We start from the raw sequence: 13,535 nt of genomic DNA, 5'->3' as shown, positions 1-13,535 counted from the left end.
ATTATATATATATATATATATATATATATATATATATATATATATATATATATATATATATATATATATATATATATTGTGACATGCGTCCCGAGCGCTCGTCAGCGTCGCCCTGGCAACACACTGGAATCACCGGCACTAGCTCATCACGGGCTGAGCGGCCGCACCTGCAGCTCATCAAGCAGCGCCTACTTAGGCAGAGGAGGAAGGCAGAGTGGGGAGGAATGTCTCCCAACAAAGACGCTAACCCTTACCTCCTCTGTTTCAGAGAGCAGCGTGTGACCGTCAGCCCCACCAAGGAGAGCACAGCACGGGATCCACCACTCAGGACACAGCGAGCACGAGGGACTTGAAGCGCTACGGAGAGCACCGCCTTCACCCAGAGCACAGTTAATTTAATAAATCCACCCTTCGGGGACTTTCTCTGTCCATCGGTTGTCGTGTAGTTCCTCACCCCGCCACACTGGTGGAGAATGCGGGCAAAGAGTGTGAGGTGGACACCGACAACCGACCCCTGAGGAGACCGTTAAAGCCACCCGTTTTTTTTTTTTTGGTTTTTTTTTTTTGCCCCGTTCATTTGTATCTGCTCTGTTTCCACAGGCGGCCGCTCCTCCCCCGGCATGGAAGAACTGCTAAAACACCTCACCGAGGTGAGCATCCGCCAGCAACAGATAGTGGAGCACATGGCCTCACGTCAAGGAGACGCCGAACGTGAGCTCGCCGCCCACCGCACGCCGCTGCCTGACCCCCGTGTCCAAGCCGTCCAGCTGATGCCACGAATGACGTCGCATGACGACGTGGAGATGTACCTTCGGATGTTTGAGGCCACCGCAGTCCGGGAGGCGTGGCCAGAGGACGAGTGGGCCCGACTCCTCGCGCCGCTGCTGACCGGGGAAGCGCAGCGGGCGTATTTCACCATGACGGCCGAGAGAAGCCAGAACTATGGAGAGGTGAAAAAGGAGATCCTGAGCCGAGTAGGCCTTTCCCCAATCTGTGCGGCGCAGCAGTTCCATGACTGGGAATATCGAGCTCGAAAGCCCGCTCGCGCCCAGGCGGCCGAACTATCCCGGTTGGCCCAACATTGGCTGTTGACCGGGGGTCCCTCCGCACACCAGGTAGCTGAGCGTGTGGTGATCGACTGACTCCTCCGCGCCCTTCCCCGCGCGTTGAGGCAGGCGGCTGGCATGAGGAACCCCACCGATCTCGACGGGCTCGTGGAGGCCATTGAGCTGGCGGAGGCCGCCCAACACCGGGAGATAGGGGAGCGAGCGCCGCCTTTTCCCCGAAGGGTGGTCCCCTCGGCGCCCAAAACACTGTGCAACGGATCCGGGACCGCTTCCACTGGCCAGGACTGGAGGCAGATGTCAAACGGTACTGCCAAGCGTGCCCGACGTGCCAACGGACCTCGCCTCATACTCCTCCCCCTAGCCCGCTGATCCCGCTGCCGATCATTGAGGTGCCCTTCGAGCGCATCGGGATGGACCTGGTGGGGCCGCTGCCGAAGTCCGCCCGGGGGCATGAACATATCCTGGTTATCGTGGATTATGCCACCCGCTACCCAGAGGCCATTCCCCTCCGCAAGGCCACCGCCAAGAACATCGGACATGAGCTCTTCCTACTGAGTAGTCGGGTTGGCCTACCAGCGGAGATCCTGACCGACCAGGGCACCCCTTTCATGTCCCGGATCATGGCTGACCTCTGCAAACTCCTCAAAGTCCGACAGATCCGGACCAGCGTGTACCATCCACAAACCGATGGGCTAGTGGAACGCTTTAACCAGACCCTTAAACAGATGCTGCGGCGTGTCGTGGCAGAGGACCGACGCGACTGGGACCAGATGATCCCGTATGTGCTGTTCGGGGTCCGGGAGGTGCCCCAGGCATCCACCGGCTTCACGCCCTTCGAGCTCCTCTTCGGCCGCCAACCCCGAGGGCTCCTAGATGTCGCCCGGGAAGCCTGGGAACAACAGCCTGCGGTATGTCGGACCACCCTCGAGCACATCAAGGCCATGAGAGAGCGGATCGACAGGGTCATGCCATTGGTCCGGGAGCATCTGACCAAGGCCCAGCAAGACCAGCAGCGCCTCTTCAATCGGGCTGCCCAACCCCGGGAGTTCCAGCCGGGAGATCACGTCATGGTACTGGTCCCCACCTCAGCCTGTAAGTTCCTGGCCCGCTGGCAGGGCCTATATACGGTCACCGAACGGGTGGGACCCGTCACCTAAAAAGTGCGCCAACCCGGTCGCCGAAGGGAAGAGCAGCTCTATCATATAAACCTGTTGAAGCGCTGGGTGGGGACCGGGCCCCAGCTCTCGGCCCTCGCCGCCACCTCTCCCGTGGTTGTGGACATGGATCCCCATCTCTCCGCAGCCCAGAAGACGGAACTGCAGCACCTGGTCGGTCAGTTCTCGGATGTGTTCTCCCCTCTGCCAGGGCGGACGACCGTCATCCAGCACAAAGTCCGAACACCACCAGGAGTTATCGTCCGGCAGCGGCCCTATCGTGTCCCGGAGGCTCGGCGACACGCAATTGAGACAGAGGTAGAGGAGATGTTGAAGTTGGGGGTAATTGAGCCCTCGCGGAGCCCTTGGTCCAGCCCCATCGTAATGGTCCCGAAGCCCGACGGCACCCTAAGGTTCTGTAACGACTTCCGCCGCCTAAATGAGGTCTCTGAATTCGATGGCTATCCCATGCCCCGCGTCGATGAGCTCCTGGATCGACTAGGAAGGGCCCGGTTCATATCGACTCTCGACCTCACCAAAGGGTATTGGCAAGTCCCCCTGTCTAAGGATGCCAAGCCTAAGACAGCCTGGTGATCCGGTGATCTTTATTAGCCGGAAGCTGACCCCGACCGAACAACGGTATGCCGCCGTGGAGAAGGAAGCACTGGCCATCAAGTGGGCAGTCCTGGAGCTCCGCTATTACCTCCTCGGATGCCGGTTCACCCTGCTGACAGACCATGCGCCACTGCAGTGGATGGCCCGCGCAAAGGACACCAACCCCAGGGTAACCCGCTGGTTCCTTGCGCTCCAGGACTTCCACTTCACCATACAACATCGGGCGGGGACGGCCAACGCCAACGCGGACGGCCTCTCCAGGATAGGGGCAGCTTTCGCAGGTCTGTCAGGCCCCACTCCCCACCCTCCCCATATCTCCCCATTGTCCCGCAGGCGCAGGTCGACGCTTAGGGGGGGGGAGTGTGACATGCGTCCCGAGCGCTCGTCAGCGTCGCCCTGGCAACACACTGGAATCACCGGCACTAGCTCATCACGGGCTGAGCGGCCGCACCTGCAGCTCATCAAGCGGCGCCTACTTAGGCAGAGGAGGAAGGCAGAGTGGGGAGGAATGTCTCCCAACAAAGACGCTAACCCTTACCTCCTCTGTTTCAGAGAGCAGCGTGTGACCGTCAGCCCCACCAAGGAGAGCACAGCACGGGATCCACCACTCAGGACACAGCGAGCACGAGGGACTTGAAGCGCTACGGAGAGCACCGCCTTCACCCAGAGCACAGTTAATTTAATAAATCCACCCTTCGGGGACTTTCTCTGTCCATCGGTTGTCGTGTAGTTCCTCACCCCGCCACAATATATATATATATTGTGAGAGATTGTGCTCTAGGATGGAACTGCCACTAACAGGTAACTAGCAGATGATCCCTAAGGATCCACTTAGTCCTATCCTCTCTTGTAACTCTGTGAGTAATTAGCTCAGTCAGATACTGTTACGGTATAATATCACACAAATTGTCTACCTGATTTTACTAGGAATAATATAAAGATAATTACCTTGACCTTGAAGTGGATGAGGCCTTGTCCTCGAAAGGAGTCTCGTGAGACGAATTTAAATGATAATAATTTTTATTAAAACAATTTAAATCCTCATACAAAATATTCTAAGCAAATACTGCAAAATAGCAATCAATTACTTTAGTTGTTTAAACTATCAAAGTCAAAGATATAATGCGAAAAGCTTTCACAGTGTCTCAACTGCTGGTGTGAGCCACGTTGGTTGTGAGAAGAGCGATTTCTGCTTGGTTGTGCCTCCTTCTTATACTCTACTCCTTCTTCTGTTTTTCGGGTGAAGTAGTCAAGTCTTCCAGCTGCTTCTGTAGAGCCTGTATCATTTCCATTACGTTAGGGTCAGCTCCTCCGTCTTCATTTCTTTGTTCTGACTCTGGTTGCAGGTCTGGCGCCTGTATGGTGCATGCAGGTTCTTCCGGTAGTTCGGTCATTTCCTGTCTCTTGTTTCTCTTGCCCTTTTTAGGCTTGCAGGGTGTTTGTGTGCTTTCCTTAGTTTTAAGGAAGTCTTCTAGTTTGGGTCCTGATGTTGAGCGAACAATGGCTCCTGATGGGCCTTCCCCAACAATTTATATATATATATATATATATATATATATATATATATATATATATATATATATATATCCATGCCTTTGCAGATATCTTTCACATCGACCCACCAGAGTCAGCCACTATTCTTTCTTTTGACGAAGAGCCTGTAAAATAATAGGTGATCAGGCGAAAAGAAGGCACCATGTCCAAGTTGATGTTCACATTGACTGTTGTGATTTCAATTCTGGGCACTCTTCCCACCTGCACAATTTTTCCCTTACTCCAAACAAGTAGAGGAAATAATTATTTTGAAGACATTAGATTGAACATAAAGCACAGTACAGCTTTCTGGTAAAAACATACCAAAAGAAGAAAAAAAGCATCAGAGCTAGAGTGTGTTTTCCAAAAGCATTGTAGCTATGGTGGTACGTTCCATTGAACTTTATTGGAAACAACGAAACTTGCAATCATAAGTTGCTTTAGAGAAATGTAGCGTTCTTGCCATAAAGTAAATAAAAGTTGTTGTTTTTTTGCATCCTTAGGTGTAATGTCCCATAATATGACTTTCAAGGCCTCTTCAAGCTGTATAGGAACTGATGCTCCAGTTCCAAACTAAGATAGCTGTGATCCTCAGGTTTTGTTGCAATGGCTGTCATCTTTATATCACTACGAATGACCTCCTGGTCTCTCCCCTCAGCAAATACCTGCAAAGATAATAAGGTCACTCTTTATCTTATGGTCCAATTCTTGCTGTTAACAGACCATTAGTCTCAGCCTCAGATATCATGCTCACGAACTGTTGGCTAAACATCTGATGCATATGGGACACAAAAGTGGAAACACTTCAGGAATGTCGAAGTTGTTATTGGATTGGTTGAATTCTACAGGATTTCTGCGAGACGTGTGTGTCACGTTCTTTAATGTTCTGCCTGGAAACAAAGATACCGTGGCGCCAAACCACCTCAGAAAGCCGATGTGTAGAAAGTAGAAAGCCGTCGTGTTTACAACTGTGATGAACAGCGCTTATCAGGATCAACAAAACTGTGGATTTTCAAAAGTATGTGAAATATTTAAAGTTTGCGGCATAGAATCTTTCGAATACGTCTGAGAGTTTTACACACCGGTCTGTCATTGTGGTGACATTTCCATGCCGCGAAATATGATGAATGAAATGAACTATGATTGGTTGTTGGACATGGCGGTCAAATGGCCTAACAAACCATTAACTACCACTTTTCCCTCAATAAACTCCTAATTTGCTGCTTATTAGTATTCAGTTGTAATTACTTGTTATGATTAGGTAATGGGTAAGATTAGGAAATATGGTCATGCAGAATATGTGCTTTGTAAGTACTAATATGTAAAAATGTTAATGACTTAAGTTCTGACTAGATCTGCTTTAAGCAGCTGCTAAATAAATGCACAGTCTCTACTAATTCAAATAATCCCCAAATATTTTGGCAGAACATAAAGTTAACAACAGTAAAAATACTTATAGCTTCCATTCATCTATAAATAAGGACTCCACTAGAACCTCAGAAAAAGAAAAAAATGGTCAAATGTTTTATCAAACATTTTGTTGCCTCTGACTTTCTATTTCAATCAAAAAAGAATCAGTGCAACAATGGAGTTTGATGTGTTGGGTGATTTTGCTTCAAAAAAATTATTTTAAAATGACTTGAAAATGAATACAGTGATAATCTGTGTCACCCTGAATACTAACAGCTAACCTTTAACCTTTAACCTCAATACTATAGCTAATCTATAAATGGACACTTCTTATGAGTGTTGCAAAATGGGACACTGTGCAAGTGATAGGACAAATTTTGTTTTGCATGATTTTTGTTTTTAGTTTTCTCCAAAACTAAAATGACTTGAAAATGAACACAGTGATAGTCTGGATAACTCTGAATACTAACAAGCTAACCTCTAACCTCTCAATACTATAGCTAACCTATAGTATAAAGGAACACTTTTTATTAGTGTTGGAAACTGGGACAGTGCAAGTGCTAGGACGCATTTTGTTGTATATGGGGTGCTTTTGCTTTTAGTTTTCTCCAAAGCTATACAGTGAAATTCATAAAAATGAAGACAGTGATAGTAAGTGTCACTCTGAATACATATCAATTGAAAGAATGAGCTAAGCTATAAAGGAACATGTGATGAATGTTAGAATATGGGACACATGTGTTATGAATGTTAGAATATGGGACAGAGTGGAAGTGCTACGCATATATATACAAAATTGATGTATTTAGAAACTAAAAATAACTAATTCAAGTTAAAACAAGCAAAAGTATAATGGAAACATGTTTTAAAACTGCTGGGTTTCTAAATCATGCAATCAAAATGATCCCCCTTACCTAACCCCACCCCTAAACCTAACATCACTATGACGTCAGCCAATCATGTACCCTGATCTGGTAACTCCCATTACTTTTCTCCAGAGACCTATACTTGCCTATACTTGGATTCTTTGCATGCATTTTGACTGCTCTCAGCATCCGTGCCGTAAGTGATCGATTAAACACGCAAACAAAAAACAATAAGTGCATTAACAGCATAAACACTGAAAGGATAAAATAATAATAATAATAATTTGTAAAAAGTTGTTAGTAATTCGACTTATTAACATCACCAACCTACTACTAACTCAAAGTACAAGGGCTATTGGCCACCATAACAAAATCGGGCTTTGACACTGAGAAAGAAAAAAAAATGAAGGAAATTAAAAAAAAAACAACATGGTCATGTGATTTACAAGACTTCTTGTTTCTAACAAAACACAGCAGGGAGAACAGCTGTTTGGAGCAAAGGCAACAAGAAAAGAAAACAACAATCTAACACTTTTATAAATTATTTTATGCCATCTGTATTAATATTAGTAATGTGATTAATTCAATTCTTCTTTCTTGGACTTTTCAGTCTTAAATATCGCGCTAGGACCTGTACTACCACATATTTTTGTAATTCTGATTGAAAGTCTCCTCACATCGCGAAAGGAATCAATAACTTAAGAGGTCTATATGTAGGCTATTTATATCGTCTGTGGGAGGCGTAGGACCATAAAATGTTCGTCCAAGGCTGTAGGCTACTAGACACTAACCTTCTTGTATGCCCTTGTTTTATAGATTGCAAATATAAAGCTGTATCAGTTTCAGTTGTCAGATGGCAGAAGTTTTCATTTGAAATAGCCTAATCTAATGAATATAAATTCGCACAAGTATTTTCTTCCTGGTTGTTAAATCTTAGATTTACGAGTGCGTATATTAATATAATAATTTGTATTGATAAATACGCAATAGATGCTTCAAAACACATAACCTACTGTAAAGTAGGCTATTCGCTTCTGATTGACGTTTCACTTCGAAAACGTAATAAAATGGTCCGTTGTCCGTTTATTATAAGAGCCGATGAGGCAAGTCTTCAGTTTCGTAAACAAGTTTAACCCATTATTTCATGATCCAGTAGGCTAGGCTACAGCTTACGTGTACCCCAAAAGGTTGGACTGCCACAACAGGAAATAAAAAGAAGAAGAAGAGAGAGAGAGAGCATAAAACAAATGTACAAATCTTGTAGACAAGTCCAAATGTACGAAGACAGGCTGAACAGAATACACACAAAATTAGAAACAAAAAGCACCAAATGGATTTAATTTCATGCTTTCAAAAACATAACCTAAAAAAGTCGGACTTTGAAGCTCGGGAACAAAACTGTAAGTTTATGAATGCTTCTTCATCTTATTAAATGGTTTGCTAAACACTTTAATGCACAGAAAATGTTAATTTAGCCTACTTTTATATAAACAGAGTAAGACTAGTGCATGGGAACAATGCATTTACCTTTAAACTGTAACATATTTAGACATTTATTTAAACATATTTAGATGAACATATTTAGTAAGTATAGCATGTGATGACGCTAAAGCCAATATGTTAACACAGGAAATGAATAACATTTTCTACATTTTAATGAGATCTGGATATACTTTACAGAACGTGATATCATTCTCATTACTATGTTTTTAAAATTCCATCAATCTAAAATACTATTTTAGGGTTATCTTACTGCATATTTCACCCATCTTTGTCCCTTTGGGGGAGAGCAGGGGCGAAAGTACAGTTTTTCAGAACAACTATTTTAAAAGATAATGTTGTAGACAGATATATATTTCTTCTGTGGCCAGTAACTCAGAAGTGTGGTCTAACAATACCAGGTGGAACTTTGTAGAAATGTAGAAAGACTTCAGTATAATTTAACTTTGAACATAAGTTGCACGTGCACGTTGTTACTTTCGACCCTGTTGGTTGGGACGAAAGTAACACACAGGTGGGTCAAAAGAAACGCTACAATATAAGCTAGATTTTTTTTTCTATTACTCTTATTTTTATTAAGATACCTGACTACGACCTTGTTAATATGTTAGTGCAAACATATTTTGTCCTTTATTTTAGCCAAAAATTATTACATTTTCATATTTTCTTTTTAAATTTAAGTTTAATAAAAACTGAAATGACAGAACAACAGAAATTACAGAATAACATGTCTTTCCTCTGGTAGTAGTAGGCTAATACAAATATTAAGATATACAGACAAAATTGCAGTTACTGTAAATTGTCACTGGATTATTTGGGTTTTATCCTGTTTTTTTCAAATAACATTATCCAAATTATTATAAGAAAACAATTTTGTTTAAAAGGTACTTGACCCTTGACACCAGTATTGACGTGCAGAACACATACTGGCTAGCTTTACCGACTGAAATAAATAAAACACAATATATATATATATATATATACAGTTTGTATAAATGTTTTTGTCTATTTTCTTTTTAATATCATTCCAAGCTGTTTTAAAACGGAATGGTCACTAAAAATAAAAAATAAATAAAAATATGGTAACTTGCTATTGCTTTTACAGTTCACAGGGAAAGATCGTGGTTACGGAAGCTTTTTACTGGGTTGTGTCTACTGATAGTTATGTGTTTTCTGGTGAGTTCATGAAAAGATCATTTTGTGGCTGTTGTTAGGTGTTTCCTAAATCAAATTTACTGCTATTTTGGTCCTAAGGCTATGCATTTTCCTGCACACATCATAAGGCCAAATTATTTGTTTGTCTGAGATCCTTTACAATTTGCTTGGTATTTATTATGCATTGTACTTTGTACATTTAGGTTTACATTATTGCTTAAAGTGACTTAAATAAATACCAGCCCTCACTCATAGTTCTATGATTTTAAGTGAGCCATGATTAACAGAGAGGTGCTTCTCAGACAGCGTGCCTGTAATGCAAGACAAAGGGATGTCAGGGGAAAAAAATGGATGCTGCATTAAATATTAATAGCACAATGAATGAGTTAATTTGACAGCCCCATTTCTTACAGAATAAACAAAGTTAAACTCTTTTTATTATTACATGCATTTAATAAGTTATATTAATATGTGTTATTATTACTATGCAGATAAGTTTTATTTCTCTTATCATTTTAATCACATTTAATACTGTTTCAGTTCTCTAGTAATATTAATACAAGGTTCAAATTAACCATTTTTTTATACAAATAAAAAATGTAATGCAAGTTTTATTGTCTTTTAATTAAACTATAGAGTTGAGTGTTTATACTGTAAATGGTTGTATGGGGTTAAAGCTTATGTCTGTGATGTTCAGGTCCACCCCACAGTCATAGAAAACATTTTGATCAGTGAGCTTTTATATTGAAAAATGCATGCAGGTCTCTGAAATAAAATAACTGCTCTTGAGCCCTTTGTCACTTGTCACTTTAATTAGACTTAATAAGATATTCTTAATAAGGGATTTTTTTTGCACTAAAAATCTTTTATCTGCACTGTTGTTCACTTCATTGATTTGCACTTTATCTGTCATTTGCCTTGTGCTTCTTTATTTAACTTTATTTTTAATTTTATTATATGCCTTTTTTTTTTACATTACGTTATTGTATAGTTGTATCTACATTTTATATTTGATCTAGATTTTTTAGGCTTTAATGTTAAGGTTATCTGTATGCACCCGGGATCTGAGAGTAACGCAATTTCGATTCTCTGTATGTATGTACTGTACATATGGAAATTGACAGTAAAGCAGACTTGAACTTGAATGATTAGATATGATTTGTCTAAAAAACAGATTCCTTCCAAACTGCCCTATCAAAATTTGTTTTAGAATCAAATGAAGGCTGAATGTTTAATAACAGTAAAAAAACAGGAAAATAACTGACTATTTTGTATTTGTAGGTTATATGGTCTTATATGGGAAATGAAAGAAAGAAAAGCCCTCCGCCCAGCTTTTTGTCTCAGCACTGTGCAGAGCGCCATGACTCTTCAAACTCCAGCTCTCCTGCAGCAGTCAATTCAGAAGTCTCAGTAACTTATAAATCTCAATCTCAGTCACCAATAAATTCTTTTTATTCTGAATTAGGAATCAGTTCAGATTCCTACTCCAGGTTACAGCAGGCTGTTAAATGGGCAGAGCCAGACAGATCAATCACAAATGTGTCCATGAGTACTAGTCCAGCTCACACCACATTCATCATAGCGAACCTGAAAGACAGCTACCAAATTGGAGAGGAACTTTTAGTTTTAGTGCATGCAAAGGATTTTGATAATAAGTCTAAAAGTTATGGAGGCGACTTTTTTCAAGCCAAGCTGTTCTGGTCTAAAACTAAGGTCAGTGACTGTAAATGTTATTTTACTGGAACTACTAATCTGTTGTATTTAAACTCTGCACCTGGATCAGAGAGAGTGAGAGAGAGAATTGTATTGAGAATGTCCCTCTGTCACAGGCCAGTGTGTTTGGGGAGGTGCGGGACCTGCTCAACGGCTCGTACTCTGTGCGTTTCTTCCTGCCGTGGGTCGGTGAGGCTCAGGTGGCTGTGCGTCTCATTCACTCCAGTGAAGCTGTGCAGGTCCTGAAGCGTCACAGAGATACTAACTCTGATAGAGTGTACTTTAATGGATATTATGAGGGACCAGGACCAAATAAGACCAGGTTGAGTGAAACGATGAAGTGTAATGTGAAGTGGGACAAGAATGGACTAGAGAGAACGGGAACAGGAGACTGTTGCTGTGAATACAAAGATCCCCGTACTGGAGAAACATGGCGCTGTCAGAGACCCAAATCACTGCCATGCAGTGCCCTTGTGTACCACTCTATGGGTGGTTATAAAAACCATTTGACTAATAATGACAAGATGCTTATGTGAGATTAAAGTATTCTTGATTGAATTTATATTTTATTTATTTAATGCATTGATGTAAGGCAGTATGACAGACAAACATGTTCTCTTGGCAGGACACAAACTAATAAAGGTATCAATGGAGATAAGAGCATCATCAAAATTTTTCATCATCAGAATGATACTAATGGTATGTTGGTTAATATTTAACCCAGAATAGTACAGTACAGACATGCAGAGATGCTGAGAAATGTGTTGCAAACACACACATACACAAAAAAGTAATTAATAATTTGACACCGCAATTTAAAATAAACAGTTTAAATACATTTTGGGCAAACTTTTTTACACAACTTACTGTTTCTCTTTACTCGTCCTGCAGACATAACAGAAAAATGTCGTCCTGGTTTACACACTCCAGTCCCAGCCGGGTTTTACCTGAATGATGTGTGGACGTCTTTTGTCTGTAGCACAAGACATTTTACAACCCAAACGACAACAGAGTGCCTGAGAGACAAACACATCTACATGATGGGAGACTCGACTTTGAGGCAGTGGTTTGAGTTCTTTGTGAAAGAAGTACCAAGTGAGATAAATAGCTGCTTATTGTTTATATATACATATTAAATTGTTTTATATATGTGCAATAAATGGAATCATATTTTTCAGCGCTGAAGCAGATGAACCTGCATGTCCAATATCAGTCAGGGCCGCTCCTAGCAGTGGATGTGGAGAACAACATTGACTTACACTGGAGGGCTCACGGTGTTCCTCTGCGCTGTATGAAAACAGCAATTGCTAATCTGCACTACATCAGTAATGAGATCGATGACCTGGCAGGAGGACCCCACACGGTCATTATATTCAATCTGGGGCCCCATTTCACCACGTACCCTCTGGAGTTCTTCACCCAGAGAGTGTTGAGGATCCGCAAAGCTGTTCTAGCATTGTTACAGCGGGCCCCTGACACTACTGTTATAATCAAGACTGTCAACACTGGCTATAAGGTAAGCTTATACTGTATCATATGTTCACATACAAGGACAACACAGTGATGGCAGGTTCAGGGTTGACGTTGGGTTCCTCTGTCTTTATAATAGGATATTTTCGGCAGTGACTGGTATTCTCTACAGTTGGACAGAATTCTGCGGTGGGCTTTTCAGGATGTTGGTGTTTATATTTTGGATGTGTGGCAAATGACAGCCTGTCACTACAACAAAGAAGACATCCATCCAGGCCCTGTCATCATCAAAAATGAGATTGACATTTTACTCTCTTTTATTTGCAAGAATTAATTTAAAAGATTTTACTAGGGCTACCATAGGGGTCAAAATAGAACTTTAGTAAAATATAAGAGTAAATAACTCAATTGTAATTAAATTTTATTTAAAAATTACAGTTGTAGCTAGACAGTTGCCTATGGCTATGATTGCACTACTAAAGTTGTCTGTTTGATTTTATAAATTTTTACTTCAATAAAACCAAGGATTAGTTTTTGTAAGGGTTGTGATGTCCACGTTTTTGTTGAAAAAATTATAGAGTCTAGCATTTCTATCACAAAGAATGCCAAAAATTAAAGATTAAGTGGATATTTTAAAGGGGGGGTGAAATGCTCGTTTTCACTCAATATCCTGTTAATCTTGAGTACCTATAGAGTAGTACTGCATCCTTCATAACTCCAAAAAGTCTTTATTTTTATTATATTAATAAGAGAAAGATAGTCTGTACCGATTTTTCCCGGAAAAACACGAGCGCCTAGAGGCGTGACTTGTGGGCGGAGCTAAAGAATCACGAGCGCCAGTAGGCTTTTGAGTTGAGAGCATGTGGAAGCTGTGACACAGATCCAGAGGCTGAAATTGAACGAGCAGAATCTGCAAAGGCGGTATGCTATGTGTATGTACTGAAACTGTATATATTTGCTTAGCGGTTTTGGAAAATGACTAAGTTCCACTTTATGTCGTCTTTTTTTTCTTCTTCTTTTTTTTTAAGCTGTACATGTGGAAAGTGCAGTTT

At 41.9% G+C, this 13,535-nt stretch overlaps 1 protein-coding gene and 1 long non-coding RNA gene across 4 annotated transcripts; one reads left to right on the top strand and one right to left on the bottom strand.

Moving 5' to 3' along the window:
- Positions 1 to 4,753: 4,753 nt before the first annotated feature.
- Positions 4,754 to 7,745, bottom strand: LOC113114791 (uncharacterized). The gene is made up of 2 exons (XR_003293785.1): positions 7,659 to 7,745; positions 4,754 to 5,034 (listed from the first exon to the last, which is right to left on the bottom strand). It is a non-coding gene; the product is annotated as an uncharacterized LOC113114791 (long non-coding RNA).
- LOC113114790 (NXPE family member 3-like) lies at positions 6,724 to 13,023 on the top strand. 3 transcript variants are annotated; one of them, XM_026281809.1, is made up of 8 exons: positions 6,724 to 6,841; positions 9,251 to 9,321; positions 10,582 to 11,013; positions 11,130 to 11,545; positions 11,639 to 11,712; positions 11,905 to 12,108; positions 12,192 to 12,529; positions 12,623 to 13,023. In XM_026281809.1, the coding sequence occupies exons 1-8, from the start codon at positions 6,739 to 6,741 to the stop codon at positions 12,815 to 12,817; spliced, it is 1,833 nt and encodes a 610-aa protein (XP_026137594.1). In that variant the 5' UTR covers positions 6,724 to 6,738; the 3' UTR covers positions 12,818 to 13,023. The 3 variants fall into 3 exon arrangements, with proteins under 3 accessions (XP_026137594.1, XP_026137595.1, XP_026137596.1); XM_026281810.1 differs by lacking the exon at positions 6,724 to 6,841 and adding an exon at positions 7,837 to 8,045; XM_026281811.1 differs by lacking the exons at positions 6,724 to 6,841; positions 9,251 to 9,321 and adding an exon at positions 7,909 to 8,045.
- The last annotated feature ends 512 nt before the right edge of the window (positions 13,024 to 13,535 follow it).

This window comes from Carassius auratus, chromosome 15, assembly GCF_003368295.1.
Source record: "Carassius auratus strain Wakin chromosome 15, ASM336829v1, whole genome shotgun sequence".
NCBI lineage: Eukaryota > Metazoa > Chordata > Actinopteri > Cypriniformes > Cyprinidae > Carassius > Carassius auratus.
The sequence above is the reverse complement of the archived record's forward strand: the minus strand, read 5'-3'. Positions and strand labels throughout refer to the sequence as shown.